The following is a 20,859-nucleotide window of genomic DNA, read 5'->3' on the forward strand; positions in this document are numbered from 1 at the left end:
GACGCATTGCATTATGTATAAGATGCAGTTTTGGGTGAAACCTGGTGTACCAAGAGGGGCTGTTTGGCACGACTGCAGCAAGAATGTATAAAGGGCACATCTGTAGGTGATTTGAAAAGAGTACATATAAGTTACCTGTGAGTTAAAAATGTTGACATGGTACGTATTAATAATATATCTATGTTACCAGTAAAGGTGGAAATGTATACAAAGTACTATAGTAAGTAAAAGAAACGCTCAATATTCAATATTTTTTTATTACAGCTAAGGTAGCTAAAACGCTACCCCATAGTTTATTTACTACAGCAGTGCCTGCAGGACAAAAATATTTAAAAAACAAATAATTGAATTAGTCCATCAAAAAGACATCACACTAGCGTTCAAAAAAAGTGAACAAAGAAACAAATAGTTCTGCTTTCAGACAGTAAAATCATCTGAGATATATTTTAGCAAAAGTTATCAAATACTATATTTACAGTTTAAATTAACAATGTGCACTTTAAGAATATACTTTTTAATATGGCTATATAGAAAAGAAATATTTCAATTCCCACAGCAAAAGACGATCATTTTCGTATACCTGTCACTTCTTGACTATTGCGTCGATAAGGTTAATTACTCAGTAATTTAAATTCAGCAGCTTGTGGGATATAATGGCTATGTTATTCCTTCAGTACCTTTAATAATAACAATGTAACACCATATCTGTAAAACATAAAAAATACTCAAATATAGTTTGTATAAAAATTCCATCTCTAGTTATAAAGTGTCAATGAAGTTGTGCATCAAGGTCATATTTCTCACAGAATTTATCTGTAAAGGGGATACAGGTTAGGTACTCGCACCATTCACACTTGATATGATAAACATAGAATAAAACCACTAGTCCTGAGAAGAGTCCAAAAAATATAAGTAGAAAAATTATAATTTGACACCTTTTTCGGTACATGTCAAACTTGCCAAAGCTAATGTAAGGGAGAAATGCAAAAGATAAGAAGAAACCGCTAATAAAGCCAGAAATGTGAGCAAAATTGTCAATCCATGGAAGAAGGCCAAACGTGAATAGGAAGATGACAACAGCAAATAGTTTGAAGAAGGCCCTCCATGGCCGTTCTAGAATCTGCCAACTTTGAAAAAGCTCTACAAAAAGGCATGCCAAGATTCCGAACTGGGATCCAGCCGGTCCAACCTAAAAGAAAAATATTCCTCATTAATATTAACAAAATTAAAATTACCTGAATTAAATAATTACTCCTTATTTACATGCAATATGCGGCTGTTTTATAAGAGTGAAGCCGGCTAAAAGTGCAGTAAGATAGGAGATTAAATATAGGTAAAGATAGAATTAAAAAAAAAAATGTTTAATAGCATAACATTAATTTTAAGTGTTAAATTTGTGTTACTGAAATGATTGTTCAAAGTTAAAAAAAAAAGAAAAAAGGCTGAAGGTAAAAAGTAGATTAAAAAGACATCTTAATCTGAAAATTTGTTGACAGTACCAAACTAAACATAATTTTACAACAGATTAAGGGGGAGATTCATAAACCCAGATAAATTATTAGGGGTGAAAAAGGGAGGTAGCAATTAAAAAAGAAAAATATTTTTCCGATTTTCATGATGCACACATTTTTCCGATATTCTTTGTTTAGTTACCTTCTAAAGAGACAAAAGTAAAAATTCCCCCGATACCTATGTTAATTCCATTAAATGAACGTGTTACTGGTTAATAGACTGAATCTGAGAAAAGTTCATGGATTCCTGAGTTAACTGGCTGTTATCACTTGATAACAGCACAGTTGTTGGGGATTTCTTTTCACGGCGATCAATTAGCCTGCAGTAAATTACAGTGGCTTATTGAATCTCCCCCAAGCCCAGTACTAGTAGCAATGTCTTAGCATTTCGTCAACAGTGATGATGATGTCTGGGAACTGGCAGGCCAAACTCCCATCCATATCTGCATTTCCCATAACAGAACGTGTCCCACATCTCACTTCGTTTCTTCCTTTATATATCTAACATTGCGTACACTGCTTCCTTTAATAGAGGGAGAAGTTGGAGACTGTAAAATATGATTTGCTATTTAAAAAAAAGAATAATATTTTTCAGATTTTCTTTATGCTTAGTTCCCTTTTAAAGAGACAGAAGTAAAAAATAGGTAAACAAATAAAAGTTGATACCTCAGCTCTGTACGGCAGAAAAATAGCACTAGTAAGATTTCCAGTAATCCCACTTAATATATAAATAATGGAGATTCTGTGCCAGCCCGCCAACTTTTCCAGATCTCGAAGTATTGTCATCTGGAAGCAGATGGAAACCAAACAGTGCAAGATTCTGCAAATATAAACATACACAATAATGAACACAAGCATTTCACACATATTCCTGTGTAATACACTGTTATATATTTAGCAGGCTGTTACATTCAATAGACTGTGCTTTCACTTCATTCACCTTTACTGTGGGGGGGACCAAAGTGAAATGAAGTGGTGCATTGGTTATATGTGCCCTAATAGGTAACACAGACAGTAATCAGGGATGATAAACAAACAAATGTATAAACATAGAGAGATGACTGAAAGAAGGGTGAGAGACATGGAAGATATGTCTGTCACTATAACTAAAGGTGTAAGTACAAACTAGGTATAGTCCCCCGTTGCTTATTCAAGCAGTCAGAATATGGCGAGAGGTACATACACTATCTCAGTTTACTGACATTGACCCGGATATACCCCCTTGTGGTATTTGTGTCGATTGTCTTAACTGGATTCCCTTTCTATAAGATAGGTTTGGGATAAAATGGTCATTGGTACAGTAGGATAGTTATACTCCAATGGTGTTTTGAAATCCTTTACTCAATTGAGAGATGAATATAATCTTTTGGCTACCTATTTCTACAGGTTTTTGCCACTTAGACATGCCCTTGAAGCCTAATTTAAGGATGGTCCTCCATCTATTGCCCCTTCCCCAGTGAAAGAGTTCTTATCTACTTTGGGACCTGTGAAATCAATGTCTTTAACCTACTCCTTTATGTTGTCCTCTCATCATAGTGAAGTTTTATCTAACCTGCGTAGTGGTTGGGAATCTATGGTTGGTGCCATTAGTGATGAGGAATGGGAAGCAGCTTTGGAGCTCCCAAGTAAGGCTACCACGTCTTTACGATTTCAGCAAATACAGCTATTTATTGTACATAGAGTATATTTAATTCTAGTTAGATTAGTGTGTTTTGGAGGTAGACAGTCTGATCTCTGCCCCGACTGTGGTAATACTCAGGTGACTTTCTGGCATCTGTTGTGGGACTGCTGTGTGATTCAAGTATTTTGGTCCAAGGTGAAGTCTGTCTCAAACTGGTATTCCGTTTACAGTACTTATACCGAGGATTTGTAGCATAGGTGCTAGAGGAAATGATGACCTGGACCATTATAATACTCAATATGCTAATAATTTATGTGCACTTGCAAAAGTCTGCTTGGCTAGATCATGGTTGGCTTCTACTGGGCCAGATTTTAAAGAGTTAATGTGACTGTGGAATATGAGCAGTATTAGTATCTTGCCCGTAAAGTAAGACTAAGGGGTCAATCCTATTAGCCGTGATAATCTCGCCGTGATAATCTCTTGTTATATTAGTGTCAAAGACGATATGTGAAATACATTTGACCCTTGTAGTTTTGTCTTTCCTTTGTTTTTTTATTTTATTTTTTCCATTGTACGAATTATGTAAGATATGTATGTATGATTTTTTATTTATATGTACTGCTGCTATTATATGTTTCACATAAATTTATAAAAAAGAATACTCTATTCAAAAAGAAAAGGTGTAAGTACCAAATGTATATTGGCAGAAGGCAGATGAAGGAAGCTTCATTAAGCTTCTTGAAGATAATGAGATATAAGGTAAGAACTTACCTTTGTTATCTCTCTTTGTACGAAGTCCATAGGGTCCACAGGGTGACCTTGGGGGGGTATAGGTGATACAGAGTCATCCGGGCACCTTAAGCAGTAATTTTTTCTCCCAGGATGCACTTGGGTCTCCCTCTATACCCCGCCCCCAGGCCGGAGGCACCTCAGTTTCATAGCAAACCAAAGGCCGGAAAAGGATAAAAGAGAGAGAAGACAGTCTGGAACACATGAGAATCACATTCTCACACAGAAGGAGATGGTAAAACCGGTGACCAGAGCAAAGCCCATCTGAAGCACAGGTGCGACAGGGTGGGTGCCCTGTGGCCCCTTTGGACTTCGTAGAAAGAGAGATAACAAAGGTAAGTTCTTACCATATCTCTAATTTTCTACTTCAGGGTCCATAGGGGGTCCACAGGGTGACCTCGGGGATGTCCCAAAGCAGTACCCTGAAGGGTGGGGATGCTCCTGTGCCAAGAGGAGAATCCGCCACCCCAAGGATGCATCTTGAGAGGCAAAGGTATCAAAGGCATAATACCTCAGAAAGGTCTGGACAGAAGACCACATGGCCGCCTTACAAAGCTGAACAGCCAAGGCACCACGGCGAGCTGCCCATGAAGGACCCACAGACTGAGTATAATGAGCAGTAACAGAGGGCGGCACTGGAAGGCCCTCATGAACGTAAGCTTCAGAGATAGCCATGCGAAGCCACCTAGCCAAAGTTTGTTTATTGGCTGGCCATTCCTTCTTATGAAAGCCGTAGAGGACAAACAAGGAGTCTGACTTCCGAAGGGAACTGGTACGGGCCACATAAATCATGAGGGCACGTAACACATCCAAAGAGGCCTCACCTGCTGAGAGGTCTGGGGAATTAAAGGCTGGCACAATAATTTCCTCATTAATGTGGAAACTAGAGACCACCTTAGGAAGGAACCTGTCCCGGTGAAAAACCAGAAATGGGGAACGACAAGAGAGAGCCCCCAAATCTGACACTCTTCTGGTAGAAGCAATAGCTAGAAGAAAAACTGTCTTAGCAGTAAGCCGCTTGAGATCCACCAAGTCCAGGGGTTCAAATAGAGGGCCCTGGAGGGCCCGAAGAACAACAGCCAAATCCCAAGGCGCCACAGGAGGGACAAAGGGAGGCTGAATGCGAAGGACCCCTTGAAGGAAAGTGCGGATATCACAGAGAGGAACAATCCTTCGCTGAAACCACACTGAAAGGGCAGAGACATGCACCTTCAGTGAAGCAAGGCAGAAACCAAGGTCCAAACTAGGGGTGAGCGGATTCGGTTCTACTCGGTTCCGTTCGGTTTTAAAAATCGAATCTTATTGGCTATCCAAAACTCGTGACAGCTGATAGCCAATAAGATTCGGTTTTTAAAACCGAACGGAACCGAGTAGAACCGAATCCGCTCACCCCTAGTCCAAACCCACCTGCAGGAAAGCCAACACTCTGGATACCCTAAACACTTGGGGGTCGTAACCTCTGGGACGACACCATTCAAAGTAGGTATGCCAGACCCTGTGGTAAATCCTGGCCACAGAGCCACAAAAACCCTTGGACCTCAGGAGAGATGTCTCAAGAGCCACGCCATCAAAGACAGATGACCCAGGTCCGGGTAAATGCAAGGACCTTGAGACAAAAGGTCCAGACGTTGAGGCAAAAGGTCCAGATGTTGAGGCAACAGCAACGGAGTGTCGATGGAGAGACTCTGAAGATCAGAGTACCAGTGACGTCTGGGCCATGCTGGAGCCACCAACAGGACAGTGCCTACTTCTTGTTTGCACTTCCAAAGCACTCAAGGAAGAAGGGAGATTGAAGGGAAGAGGTACGCAAACTGGAAGGTCCACTTGACTGACAGAGTGTCTAAAAAGAGAGCCTTGACATCTCTTGTCCTGGACCCGTACAGTGGAAGTTTGTGATTTTGTCGAGAGGCCATGAGGTCCACGTCCGGATGGCCCCACCTGTCCACTAGGAGCTGAGACACCTCTTGGTGAAGAGACCATTACCCAGGATGCACGTCGTGACGACTGAGGAACTCCTGTAATGAACACTGCCGATATGGCTGGTAGATGGCCTTCCGCCCATGTCAGAATGCGTGACACCTCTGACACTTCGAGTCCCTCCTTGGTGGTTTATGTAAGCCATGGTTGTGGTGTTGTCTGACTGAACTTGCACGGGTTTTCCGTGAAGAATGAGCCTGGCTTGTTGTAGGGCTCTGAAGACTGCTCCATAGCCAGTATAATGGAACATAGAGTTTCCACCCTGAACTGAGGTACCCTGAGGAACTTGTTCAGGAACTTGGGATTGAGGATAGGTCGGTGGGATCCTGCCTGAAGCATTGATTTTAATGCCCTTTGAATAGACAAGGCCTTGTCCTTGTTTGATAGGAGGCCTGTGCAGAAGAACTGATGGGGAGGCCGTCTGCAGAAGGAGAGGGCATACCCACGAGAGACCAATTCTCTCACCCAGGTGTCTGTAATAGTCAGACACCAACGGTGGGCGAATTGAATAAGTAGGCCTCCCACCCTGGGATCACCCAAGGGGAGGCTCGCCCCGTCAGGCTGAGGGCTTGTCATCAGGCTTGGCAGCTGGATGTCTCGCACTCCAAGCTTGTTTCTTAGGCTTGGTAGTTTTCTTGGTGGTTGACGGCCTAGGAAAGGACTGGATTGTAACCTTACCTGGGCTCGATAGGTCCGAAAGGACGAAGTTCGAGAGCCCGGGGGAACAGGAGCAGAAGGCAGGCAAGCCGACTTAGTGCTTGCCAGTGTATCCACAATTTTGTCCAAATCAGGGCCAAACAGGACCTTACCATTATAGGGTAAACACTTCAAGTCCTTGGAGTCCGCATCTGCCCTCCAAGAGTGAAGCCACAGGGAGCGGCGAGCTGCAATTGCCACCGTAGAAATCCTGGCATTCAATAAGCTGACATCCAAGGCCGCTTAATTTATATAGGTAGCGGAATATCGCAAGTTGCCCACCAGATTCAACTGCTCCGTGGTCGCATCTGAAGACAAGGACCACTCCAGGGTGTTTGCCAAGTATTCCATAGCCCGAGCCACCCAGCAGATAGCCATAATTGGTCTGCATGTGGCACCTTAAAGGGAATAAATGGACTTCAGGCAAACCTCCACCTTCCTATCTGTGACATCCTTTAGGGATGATGTGGAAGGCATAGGGAGAGTGGCGCTTTTAACCAAGCGTGTGATGTGGGAAACCACCGCTGGTGAAGTTTCCCATTTTGAAAAATAATCCTCAGCGAAGGGATAAGCATGGGCCAGACGCTTCTGCGGCTGGTAACACTTCCCAGGATTTTTCCATGCCACCTCCAGATGGTCCATTAGCTGGTCGGACAAAGGAAATATGGCCGTGGCCACCTTTACAGGCTTAAAAAGGGCACGTCTGGACTTAGGTGCCGGAGGATCGTCCTCCTCTATGACCAATGCCGCACGGACAGCTTGTACCAGACCCGGATTATATATTTTGGACTTGGACTCACTCTCCCGTGTATAGAAGTCGGAGTCAGAGTCATCCGGGAGCACCCCATCTTCAGATGAGACTTTGTCATCATCATACAGAGTAGATTGGGATGACAGCAAATACCTTTTAGCCGGTCTGCCCTGAGTGGCCTCCTTCTGTCGCACTTCTGCAACATTTTGCAATGCAGTGGGAACTGTTTTAACCCACTGGGGAGATAGCACCTGCATGGGTGCAGCCGCCTGAAGCAAGCTTTGAGTGGGCATAAGCTGCTGCTGTGTGAACCCCAGGGGAGAAAACACAGGAGGGACAGCTAAACGCACGCACACGGAGGCTCCTGCGGAGTGTCAGGGACCGTAGAGGGACCTAGGGGAGCATAGTACCGCAAACATAATCCCTCCAGTGCCATGTCTCCCACCCCTAAATCCGCTGTACATTTTTTACAGGACAACAGGGCGGGAGCCAAATTAGGCATATCACTCTCACTGCCAGACATAGTGAAGAAGATACCAACATACTGTATGTGACCTCTACACAGAAATAAGAAACTGTGAGGGTGTACCCTGACAACACCTGTGTTAGGGCTTCAGAGAGAAAGAACAGGCACAGGGAAAGTAAAATATCTGACAATTCAAAAAGTGAAACTCAGACAAGCAGCACTAGCATACAGTCAGATACAGGGGCTGGCTGGCAACTTTTAGCCTGGGGGGCAAATGCATGCAGGCGGCCCTGGCAGAGGAGTAGCGTGCAGCCAGTTTGCCCGAAAGAATGTGCGTGCTACGGCGCCCCCCCCCCTCAGGAGAGGACACCCTTATGCAGGCCTCGAGTAGTGCCCCCAGTAGTGATCCCCCCCTATGCAGTGCCCCTTGTGCCCCCAGTAGTAAGCCCCTTATATAGTGTCCCCAGTAGTGGTAACCCTTATGCAGTGCCCCTTAAATAGTGGCCCCAGTTGTAGTCTTCCCCCTATGCAGTACCCCCACTATTGCCCTTTATATAGAGCCCCCAGCAGTGGTCCCTCGATGCAGTGCCCCCAGTGGTAGTCCCCTCCCCCCTATGTAGTGCCCCTAGTAGTAGTCCCCTCCCCCCTATGCAATGCTCCTAGTAGTAGTCCCCTTGTAGTGTCCCTAGTAGTAGTCCCCCCCAGTAGTAGGACCCCCCTTGTAGTGCCCCCAGTAGTAGTAGTCCCCCCCTTGTAGGGCCCCCAGTAGTAGTAGTCCCCCCCCTTGTAGCGCCCCCAGTAGTAGTAGTCCCCCCCCTTGTAGTGCCCCCAGTAGTAGTAGTCCCCCCCCCTTGTAGCGCCCCCAGTAGTAGTAGTCCCCCCCCTTTGTAGTGCCCCCAGTAGTGGTCTCCTCCTTATAGTGCCAGACCCTCCGCAGTAAACACACATAATATAAAAAAACCCCCACTTACCTGACACTCCTGCTCCTGGTCCCGCCGCCGAGATCAGCTCCTCCGTCCGCCGCTTTGCACTATGGGAGTGATGCGTCATGGGAGTGACGCGTCACTCCCATTACCCACTGCAGGAGCGTCACTCCCATTACTCCGTCCGGTCAGCGCTACACACGCAGTGCAGTCTGTGTCACAGTGACACAGACTGCCCGCGGCCCGCATGACGCTGCGGCCCGGGGGCACATGGCACCCTGCCCCCCGGCCCAGCCCGCCACTGGTCACATACAATGCAGAATAATAATAATACCTGCACTAAATTGCATTTACTGGTCAATTACGCATACACTGACCACCGTCCAGGAGGAGAGGTATGAAGGGGGACCCGAGCTCCACACCTAGTGGGGGCGCAGGACTCAGCCCCACTTGCTGTCATCCCCAGGGAGTCCCCAGCCCTGAGGGAACAAGACTGCGACTCGGCGCGCACCACCGCAGTGACACGCAGCTTACCTGCATCCTCGTAGCATCCGGCCGCAGTCCAGGGATCCTCTGGGGTTCCTGCTAGCCAAGACCCCAGAGGCCCGCCGATCAGTACCGGCGTCTCGACACCGGCGGGTTGACGGAGCGGTAGTGCGGACATCTCCTGGACTGTCCGTGCTGCCGCTATTCTGAAGAAAACTTCAGGGGTTGTGTTAACAGCCCCCCTGCGCGTCAGTGACCTGACTCCGACCGGGCACCCAACGAAACGGAGGTGCCTCTGGCCTGGGGGCGGGGTATAGAGGGAGACCCAAGTGCATCCTGGGAGAAAAAATTACTGCGTAAGGTTCCCAGATGACTCTACATCACCTATACCCCAAGGTCACCCTGTGGACCCCCTATTGACCCTGAAGTAGAAACAAAGGTTAAAAAATCTGAAACTACCTTCAAAATCCAACAATTGGCCTGTCATATAATATCATGGTGGAAAGATTTATTTATTTATTTATTAACAGTTTCTTATATAGCGCAGAAAATTCCGTTGCGCTTTACAATTTGAATCAAGATTAACATTATACTGGGTTGTAAAAGACATACATACATGACATACATAAGGGTAAGAGGGCCCTGCTCGCAAGCTTACAATCTATAGGGAAATAGGTGTTGATACACAAGGTGGAGGTGCTACATATTGCAAATTGGTCCAGCCCAGTTGCAGATATTCTTGGTGGGCTGTATAATCCAATCACACTGGAAAGTTGGTCTAGGGTTAGGAGGATGTTCAATTGAAGAAAGAGAAGATGTGATAGGTGTTTACTATAAGAAGAGAGTTAGATAGGGAGCTATAAAAGGTTAGGTGGGCGGTCCTGGAATCTGATAAGCTTGTCTAAAGAGGTGAGTTTTCAGAGAACGCTTGAATGTTTGGAAACTAGTGGAAAGTCTTATTGTGCATGGGAGGGCATTCCACAGGGTGGGTGCAGCCCGAAAAAAGCCCTGTAACCGCGCAAGGGAACAAGTAATGTGCGGGGATGAGAGACGCAGATCTTGTGCAGGACGGAGATATCGGGTTGGAAGATATTTTGAGATAAGGGAAGAGATGTATGTTGGTGTGGTTTGGTTAATAGCTATATGTGTGAGTGTAAGTATTTTAAATTGAATACGGTAGAAGACCGGCAGCCAATGGAGGGACAGACAGAGTGGATCAGCAGACACTAAACGTTTGGTGAGAAAGATCAACCTCGCAGCTGCATTCAAAATGGATTGTAGTGGGGAGAGCCTGTTTTTGGGAAGACCAATAAGGAGACTATTGCAATAGTCAATGCGGGAAATTATGAGTGCGTGTATTAGCGTTTTTGCAGTGTCTTGCGTAAGATATGATCGAATTTTGGCTATGTTTCTTAGATGTATGTAACAGGATTTAGAGACAGATTGAATGTGGGGAACAAAAGACAGTTCAGAGTCAAGAATCACACCTAGGCAGCGAGCTTGTGGGGTGGGGTTGATTGTCGAGTTGTCAACAGTAATAGAGATATCAGGTTGGTAACTGCTATTGGCTGGTGGAAATATAATTAATTCTGTTTTGGATATATTAAATTTGAGGTGGCGAGATGACATCCAAGATGAAATGGCATTCAGTGACACGGACCAGCACAGATGGTGACAAATCTGTGGAGGATAGGTAAATTTGAGTATCGTCCGCGTACAGATGATACTGAAAACCAAAAGAGCTGATTAGTTTGCCAAGAGAGGTGGTATATATTGAGAAAAGCAGAGGACCTAATACTGAACCTTGTGGTACTCCAAATGATAGAGGTAGCGAAGTGGAGGTAGAATCAGAAAAGCGAACAGTGAAAGAGAGATTAGATAGGTAGGATGAGAACCAAGAAAGGTCTGTGTCTTGAAGACCTATGGATTGTAGTGTTTGTATGAGAAGAGAGTGGTCAACAGTGTCAAAGGCAGCTGAGAGATCTAGAAAAATTAGAAGTGAATAATGGCCTTTAGCCTTGGCAGTGTCCAGATCATTTACTACCTTGGGGCCTGATTCAGACCCACTCGCGAGCGGCTGTCCGCTCGCAAGTGGGTCGATGGTCTGCACTGCGCATGCGCACGACGGAGGGAGCTCCGTCGTGCGCATGCACGAGACACGACGAGCGAAAGACTTTCCTTCGCTCGTAGTGTCTGATCAAAGGGGGCGTGCTGTCGATGTTGATTGACAGCACGCCCCCTTTGGTGGGCATGCCGGGGGCGTGCCTGCCAGACGGAGGCATTCCCAAGGGAACGCCTACCGTCAGAAGCCGGCCCCACTGACAACACTAGTGATGTCAGTGGGAGTGATTTTGGCTCTGATAGAGCCAAAATCACTCCTGGCCTTGCGGTTGAGAAACCCGACCGCAGGCTTCTGCTCGCAGTGGCGATGGTCGCGATGGTCAAGACCATCGCGACCATCATCCTGCACGCTCGTATATGCTGTGGGTGGTGACCCACAGCTATACGAGCGTCCAGCAGGACGCTCCATATTTATGGAGGTGGGCCCTGATTCAGAGCGAGCGCTCTGGTCAGAGCGTCCGGCTCTGAATCAGGGCCTTAGTCAGTGCTGTCTCAGTGAAGTGTTCGGAATGTAAGCCTGACTGAAGTGGATCCAATAAGTTGTGGGTGTTAAGAAAGTATGTGAGGCGAGTGTAGGCAAGTCTCTCCAGTAGCTTGGAGGGGCAAGGTAGCTGGGAGATAGGACGGTAATTTGAGAGAGAGTTAGGGCCAGAATTTTGTTTTTTCAAAATGGGAGTGATCACTGCATGCTTGAACAGTGATGGAAAGATAACAGTAGAGAAAGAGAGATTACAGATTTTAGTTAAGTGTGGAATGAGCACAGGAGACAGAGCTTTACTGATTTGTGAGGGTATAGGATCAAGAGGAGAGGTAGTAGAGTAGGAGGATGAGAAGAGTGTAGCTACTTCATCTTCATTAGTGGGGTCAAATGATGAGAACGTGCCACTGGGTTCAGGTAGGGAATTGAACAAGACCCTGGCTGAGGAAGTGCATACCATTTCATTTCGGATATTATCAATCTTGTTTTTGAAATAGGAAGCAAGATCTTGTGCACTGATAGTAGCAGGTGGTTTGGGTGATGGAGGGGTAAGAAGTGATTTAAATGTATTAAAAAGGCGCTTGGGGTTAGAGGCTTGGGCAGAGATAACAGATTGGAAATATGTCTGTTTGGCATTATCCAGTGCATTACGATATGAGTGGTAGATCGTCTTATATGTGAGGAAGTCACTTGGAGTATGAGACTTTCGCCACTGACGTTCTACTTTACGTGAGAGTTTTTGTAGGTATCTTGTGAATTTGGAATGCCACGGTTGACGTCTAAGTGTACGCGGAATGTGATGGGTAGATCAAGCAGAGTATAAGAAGCTCTCATTTGCATCACAACCCACATCTCCTAGTTAATATATATACTGTACAGCAGGGGTATTCAATATTCGGCCATCCAGCTGTTGTGGAACTACACATCCCAGCATGTCCTGCCCCAGTTTTGCTATTAGAGCATGCTAAAACAGTGGCAGGGCATGCTGGAATGTATAGTTCCACAGCTTGAGGGCCGCATGTTGAATACCCCTGCTGTACAGAGTTATAAAAATGAAAGTGTCCCTGAAGTGAGTTCTCAGACACATAACAATTTTACATTTTGACAACAGGTAAATCAGAGGATGCACTAGCCATTTATTGAAAAAAAAAAAAGAGTTATAAATGTTGTCACTAGGTGGCGATGTAGTAATAAAATCACTTGAAAAGCTCAACAATTGCTAAGGCTACACTTTATAAGAAACAGGAGAGGGGAAGGTGGGAACTGAGATTCTGCACAGAGAAACAAAAAGTAAATATTATAAATATGATTATAAAAATAAATAGATAGATAAACCAACCATAATGATATGTGCTTTGGAAGAAATCCTTTACAGTGATAATGGTGTTGGTGGTGCACCCAATAGTCAGAAACAACAAATTGAAAAAAATTCCTGCACAGGCAGGCCAAAGAGACTATTGTGTGGGGCACTCTCAGTTAATGAATTATAATAGTAGAGAAATTGAATAGTTTGTTAATTTAAAACATAAACTTTTAATAATACTTAAAATAATAGTGTGCCAGACACCCAGAAAAATATGGTAAGGTGTCCACTATAAATATATATAAAAAATATATATATATATATTGTTTTTAATTGAAAAATCACTAGTTTTAATAGCAAAGTCCTGCTTTACAGAGAAAAACTTGATTCATAGCAGGAAAGATTAGGCGAAAGTAATATGAGCTATCTCACTATCCCATACATGGAGAAAGAAAAGAAAAGAGACTCACATATAGATATTTTATCGTATATATATATATATATATATATATATATATAATATATATATATGTATAATAGCAGCTACAAAATTAACACTGGTAATATATAGTATCTTTTTTATGCATGGGATTACGATGAATAATCTTAATAATTACTATAAGACACCAAAGATGGTAAGTCAGCTCAAAATATTCTTTACATTTATTCACTCATAAGTCTATTTTTGTGCCACATATGCAAGCGATTTATGTACCAACTTCTCATTTTTATATGTACACAATTTAATTGTATGATATCAACTTCTCATCAATTTTTATATGTACACATTTTTATTGTGTGACACTTGAATATAATTTTGATTCAGACTATTCGCAGAGTATTCTGAGTTGATACAAATAATAGACCTGAGACAATTTTCTTGCAAATTCTGACTAGAAACAATTAATTCCATTATTTTACAATATTTTGAGCTGACTTACCATCTTTGGTGTCTTATAGTAATTATTAAGATTATTCATCGTAATCCCATGCATAAAAAAAGATACTATATATTACCAGTGTTAATTTTGTAGCTGCTATTATACATATATATATATATATATATATATATATATACGATAAAATATCTATATGTGAGTCTCTTTTCTTTTCTTTCTCCATATATGGGATAGAGAGATAGCTCATATTACTTTTGCCTAATCTTTCCTGCTATGAATCAAGTTTTTCTCTGTAAAGCAGGACTTTGCTATTAAAACTAGTGATTTTTCAATCCAAAAAAAAAATATATATATATATTTTTTATATATTTATAGTGGACACCTTACCATATTTTTCTGGGTGTCTGGCACACTATTATTTTAACAAGTATTATTAAAAGTTTATGTTTTAAATTAACAAACTATTCAATTTCTCTACTATTATAATTCATTAACTGAGAGTGCCCCACACAATAGTCTCTTTGGCCTGCCTGTGCAGGAATTTTTTTCAAGGCTACACTTTACCAAAGAATGGTCACTACTTTCAAATATTTGGGCCACCAACATCACGGACCTGTCGGATCTGAATGACATCACTAGATGACATGTGCTGGCTATTCCACCTGACATATTATGTTCTGCTACAGAAAATGCTGTTATAAAAACTGTTGCTGACCACAATGGAGGACACATTGAACAATTGTTACGTTATTTAAGTGATTTTTATAGCCACATCTCCACTGGTGACAAAATTAATAACAAATATATATTATTTCAATAAATGGCTAGCTGTTTCACATCACTACAAACCTTAGAACTACCTCCAGAGTGATCTAAGTAGTGATACTTTCATTTTAATAACTGTGTATATTATGGAGATGCCAACTGTAGTGATCCCCAAACTGGGAAAGGATCCTAATTCCAGATATTACTCCTTTGGATTTTCAAAATAAAAGCTACAAGACTTAACAAATTTATCCTGTCCATAACATACACAGGTCAAACAGGCTTCATACAGCTGAGATAAACCAGATAAGGTGTCCAGCAATGCTAGAAAAAAAAAGTGTAATGGAGCCTAAAATATGACATAGTATTTATTATATGTCTAAACATTTGTCTTCTATATAATAATTATAATGTAATAAATGCCATTTAGACAAAGGTAACTTTATTCATTCAGTATGCTATGGGCCTGTTAAAAACCCAGAGATTCTGAGCAAAGTTTCTTGAGTTTGCAAGTGATAAATTATCTCTACCAAGAGTTAAGCAATCCCAGGGTTTGTATATTGTGCATTATTGGGTACCTGGGTCGTAGATCTCACAAGAAGGCTGTAATTACTTAAATAATCATAAGTGCAAAATACTTAGATGGTAAGAGAATGATCCACGCACAATGAATATGTGGATTATGATAACTGAATATGCACTGTTTCAGAAGTAATAATAACGGAGTATACAGCAGGCCTGGCCAACCGGTGGCTCTCCAGCTGTTGTGAAACTACAAGTCCCAGAATGCCCTGCTACAGCTGGAGAGCCACAGGTTGGCCAGGCCTGGAGTAGAGGATGATAACAGCAGGTTGGAAATCATTGCATTTCTGAAGACATGTGACTTGGGTATTGCATCCAATCCCAACACTCAACAAGACATTTGCACCTCAGTGTCATAGCTTAAGCTTGGCATCCACTATACAATTTTCTGTCAGATATCTGTCCAATCTGGCTGGTTGGAATGAAAACCTGGTAATGTATGGGAACAAATGACAGTCAACCATATGGTTTTAAACGCTGAAAAAAAGGCAAAATAAATTGTTCAAATTGGTTAAATATGTGAGTTTTAACCAATTTGTCTGAACAACCATTTTTGGCTGTTTTCCAGTCTTGGTGAGCAAATGGACGATTGTCATTTGCTCCCATACATCACCAGGATTTCATTCCAACCAGCCAGATTGGACAGATATCCGACAGAAAATTGTATAGTGGATGGCCAGCTTTACTCTAAATATTGTGATGTTAAATGTCTGCTGTACTGTTAAACTAACAAGTGTCTTCCATTGACATTGTTTTGTAAACTGTTTTATTATATGTTTATAAATAATAGTATAGGTGTCCAAGCTGGTTGCTACATTCAACGTAATAATAGCTTTTGCTATTAGATCAAGGCAAAATTTATATACAAATAACTGGCTTGTGAGTTCACTAGAACCAGTTTACATTTGCTTTATACTATAAGTTCTGGCTGGGAGAGACCTCAAATAAGGAAACCTAAAAACAAAAACGTATAAAATAAAAATACATTTCTACCCTCTTTCTTTCCTATCTAACTAAATAATAACTATACTAAATATTTAATGAAAATACACACAATTGGTGTAGTTCAACCCTGGAGAATTTGAGGTAAATGAATGCAGTTTTTCTTGCATTTAGTAAACTCATTTTGATGGAATGTGACAACATATGTTTTTACCTGATTATTGCTAATATTTCCCTTATGTACAGCATACATAACATTAGCTTGGTTAGATATATAATGCTGGGTACACACCTGCAGATAAATTCTGCCGATCCAATCATTTCCCTTATGTACAGCATACATAACATTAGCTTGGTTAGATATATAATGCTGGGTACACTCCTGCAGATATATTCTGCCGATCCAATCATTTCCCTTATGTACAGCATACATAACATTAGCTTGGTTAGATATATCATGCTGGGTACATTCCTGCAGATAAATTCTGCTGATCCAATCATTTCCCTTATGTACAGCATACATAACATTAGCTTGGTTAGATATATAATGCTGGGTACATTCCTGTAGATATATTCTGCCGATCCAATCATTTCCCTTATGTACAGCATACATAACATTAGCTTGGTTAGATATATAATGTTGGGTACACACATGCAGATATATTCTGCCGATCCAATCATTTCCCTTATGTACAGCATACATAACATTAGCTTGGTTAGATATATCATGCTGGGTACACTCCTGCAGATAAATTCTGCCGATCCAATCATTTCCCTTATGTACAGCATACATAACATTAGCTTGGTTAGATATATAATGCTGGGTACATTCCTGTAGATATATTCTGCCGATCCAATCATTTCCCTTATGTACAGCATACATAACATTAGCTTGGTTAGATATATAATGTTGGGTACACACATGCAGATATATTCTGCCGATCCAATCATTTCCCTTATGTACAGCATACATAACATTAGCTTGGTTAGATATATCATGCTGGGTACACTCCTGCAGATAAATTCTGCCGATCCAATCATTTCCCTTATGTACAGCATACATAACATTAGCTTGGTTAGATATATAATGCTGGGTACACTCCTGCAGATATATTCTGCCGATCCAATCATTTCCCTTACGTACAGCATACATAACATTAGCTTGGTTAGATATATAATGCTGGGTACACTCCTGCAGATAAATTCTGCCGATCCAATCATTTCCCTTATGTACAGCATACATAACATTAGCTTGGTTAGATATATCATGCTGGGTACACTCCTGCAGATAAATTATGCCGATCCAATCATTTCCCTTATGTACAGCATACATAACATTAGCTTGGTTAGATATATAATGTTGGGTACACTCCTGCAGATAAATTCTGCCGATCCAATCATTTCCCTTATGTACAGCATACATAACATTAGCTTGGTTAGATATATAATGTTGGGTACATTCCTGCAGATATATTCTGCCGATCCAATCATTTCCCTTACGTACAGCATACATAACATTAGCTTGGTTAGATATATAATGTTGGGTACACTCCTGCAGATAAATTCTGCCGATCCAATCATTTCCCTTATGTACAGCATACATAACATTAGCTTGGTTAGATATATAATGTTGGGTACATTCCTGCAGATATATTCTGCCGATCCAATCATTTCCCTTACGTACAGCATACATAACATTAGCTTGGTTAGATATATAATGTTGGGTACATTCCTGCAGTTATATTCTGCCGATCCAATCATTTCCCTTATGTACAGCATACATAACATTAGCTTGGTTAGATATATAATGCTGGGTACACAAATGCAGATAAATTCTGCCGATCCAATAAACGTTCTGATCCAGCAGAGTGATTATTGGCTTGGTGCGCACCTGTACACACTGAGCAGTTTCTAGCTTGGGGCCTGGTTACTAGCTGTACGGTAACGTCTCTGCTGCTGCTACATATGTGTACGCAGAGGATATGCGAAAATATACTAATATCCCAGATGTCCGGATTTGTATTGAGACGCCCACAAGCCCCATCGCAAATCCCAGCAACTCTGTGCTAATACACAGCTGCATACAGCCTTCAATAATCGCCCCCTGAGTGACTCTATGGTCACGCAGAATGGCTGCCTGAACTGAGACCCCGGAGCCATGTTTTGTGTATAAGGGATCGCAGATGTAGTCAGTGACTTTCCCGAAAATAGTCGCGAGACGTCTGCCTTTTTGGCAGCACATCCTGGAACCTCACCAAAACGGTCAATCAGTGTCAATCACTCTGCAAATAAAAAGTTGCTACTTGCGACTGCTGGAATGGACTTTGACGCATGTGCCACGTGACTCAGATGCAAGAGCAGACGGCCGATAATCGCTCAACTGTGAAAACATTGGCATAGCGTACAATGCTGAATTAGGCCTTCCTTGTCTACTTCCTTAAATTCTCTTCAACGGGATTGGGAGGTCAGGAACAATATAGCGTGTGCAGCACATCAGATCCCGATCTCCCGACTGTTGCAGAAGAATTTGAAGCCGTTTATTGGCTAATGCTCCAGCATACACACTATACAATTATCGGGCAAGTCATACAATTATCGGATGATCGGTCTGATAATTGTGCAGTGTGTACCCAGCTTAAGGGTGGGGCCAAATCCATAAAATCTGAAAATTCTACCATTAGCTAAAACCTGTGACATGGAAGTTGCACACAATCAGATACATGCACTTTTCTTGTTGAAATCTGTAGGTGAAGACTACTGTACATATAACATACCCGGCATGAAGGAACAGAGAAAGCCACAACCTATAAAACTGGTCAGGAACCTCTGGGTTCAGGAATGGCAGTAGGCCACACACATCATCCATGCAATGTACCTAGGAATGATAAGGAAATCTGATTATACCATCTTATAAATCACAACGTCTAAAGATTGCAAAACCAGAACTGAAATAACATAACAGAACACTGTTTCAGGACAACTTAATGTTTTATTGACATTTTCTTTAGGCATAGAAATGATGCTCTATAAATGTGCACTCGGGGCAGTGTTTTTCAATGAACCATCATTTATAGGGCCATATTCAATTAGATAGCGAAAAGTCCGTGCTGGACTTTTCGCTCCACATCGGCGGTTTTCCGGGGATAAAGTATCGGGCGCGTGCCTGCTTTATCCCCGTATTCAATTAGGAAGCTGCGAAAACGGGAGCTGGCGGAAAGGTAGCAAAAATGTGTGAATTTTCAGGAAGATGTCCAGACATGGGGGATCACTATGGGTAACCCCATTTTAGCCTGCTGAAGAAAGTCGGGGATTGTAATAGCCGCGGCAGGTGCATAAATGCGGCTATTGAAGAAATGGTGAAGAATAGCACCTAAGTTTTTTTTTTGTTTTTTTTTAAATAACTTGTTCCATCAAATTTGGGGTACATGAAAATGGGTGCAAGCATATTTTAAAGTCCCTAAAATGATTTTTAAAAATTCTTCAAAAATGCACCTGCCGCTACTCTGGCAATTAAGAAAACACCTGCCGCATATAAGGGAACCCCTCTGGATTTAATTTCACTTTTTTATAAGTGTGTTCTGTATTTTTTTTTCACCCCATATTTAAAGGTATTTTTTTTTTTTAGGGGACACTCCCAGGGTGCAGGCTATTTTTTTTTAAGCCTGCACCCTGAAACCCCAATTCTGCACTTTTTTTCGCCAGCAAAACGCTGGTGAAAACTTTTCCCCGTTTTTTTACATTGACTTTTCGCACCGGCGAAAAGTTAATGTAATTGAATACGGCGATAATTGAAATAGGCGAAAATGATGTCATCGGCCAAATTTAATACGGCCCATAGTGTCCTATATTTAAAAGCATAATATACAAAATAAAAATAAAAAACTATGGGTTAAGAGGGCATGTTTGGCAAGATTGTGCACATTGTAACATTATTATTTCTGGACTGTTATTAATCTATTACATGTATTAAATTGCATTAATTTAGTTCTTTTTACAATCCCTTCAAAATTGTAAGGACATGCAAACTGCTAAATGTAGTGGCAACTTAATTCATTGTATGCATTGGCATTGTAAAAGACCTGTTAAAATTGTAAGGCAAAAACTTGTATTTGTCCTTTTATCAGAAAGTCAGAAGCACGTTCCCAAATGCTTCCTGCATCATAGTGCGCCATGTACTTATCCTCCTGACAGAGCGCTATTATATTGTACATTGTGTTAATGCTGCGGGTGTGTTCAAGCCTATTCACTTACAGGCACATCCGCTTACAGAAATGAACTATCAGATATAGCAGGTTTTAAGAATGAACACTGAAAGTTTGATTTTAAAAACCCATGTGTATATAAGCCCAAATGAAGTATTGTTTATTAACAGTTATTAATATAGCAAACACATATTCTGCAGTGCTTTACAGAGAATATTGTGCCATTCACATCAGTCCATGCCCCAGTAGAGCTTAGTATCCATATTCCCGGCCTATCACACTAGGGTTAAGTTTTCGTCAGAATCCAATTAACCAACCAGTATGTTTTTGGATACCAAATATAACTA

At 41.9% G+C, this 20,859-nt stretch overlaps 1 protein-coding gene across 2 annotated transcripts in view; it reads right to left on the bottom strand.

Moving 5' to 3' along the window:
* Positions 1 to 290: 290 nt before the first annotated feature.
* Positions 291 to 20,859, bottom strand: part of RHBDF1 (rhomboid 5 homolog 1) — a 188,714-nt gene continuing 168,145 nt past the window's right edge. For both annotated transcript variants that reach the window (XM_088466712.1, XM_088466713.1), the window contains 3 exons: positions 19,085 to 19,185; positions 2,178 to 2,331; positions 291 to 1,189 (listed from right to left, as the gene is read on the bottom strand). In XM_088466712.1, the coding sequence (XP_088322838.1) occupies positions 770 to 1,189; positions 2,178 to 2,331; positions 19,085 to 19,185 (675 nt within the window). In that variant the 3' untranslated portion in view covers positions 291 to 769. The remainder of the gene's footprint in view (positions 1,190 to 2,177; positions 2,332 to 19,084; positions 19,186 to 20,859) is intronic.

Source organism: Taudactylus pleione, unplaced genomic scaffold (assembly GCF_031769625.1).
Source record: "Taudactylus pleione unplaced genomic scaffold, aTauple2 ptg000066l, whole genome shotgun sequence".
Lineage (NCBI taxonomy): Eukaryota > Metazoa > Chordata > Amphibia > Anura > Myobatrachidae > Taudactylus > Taudactylus pleione.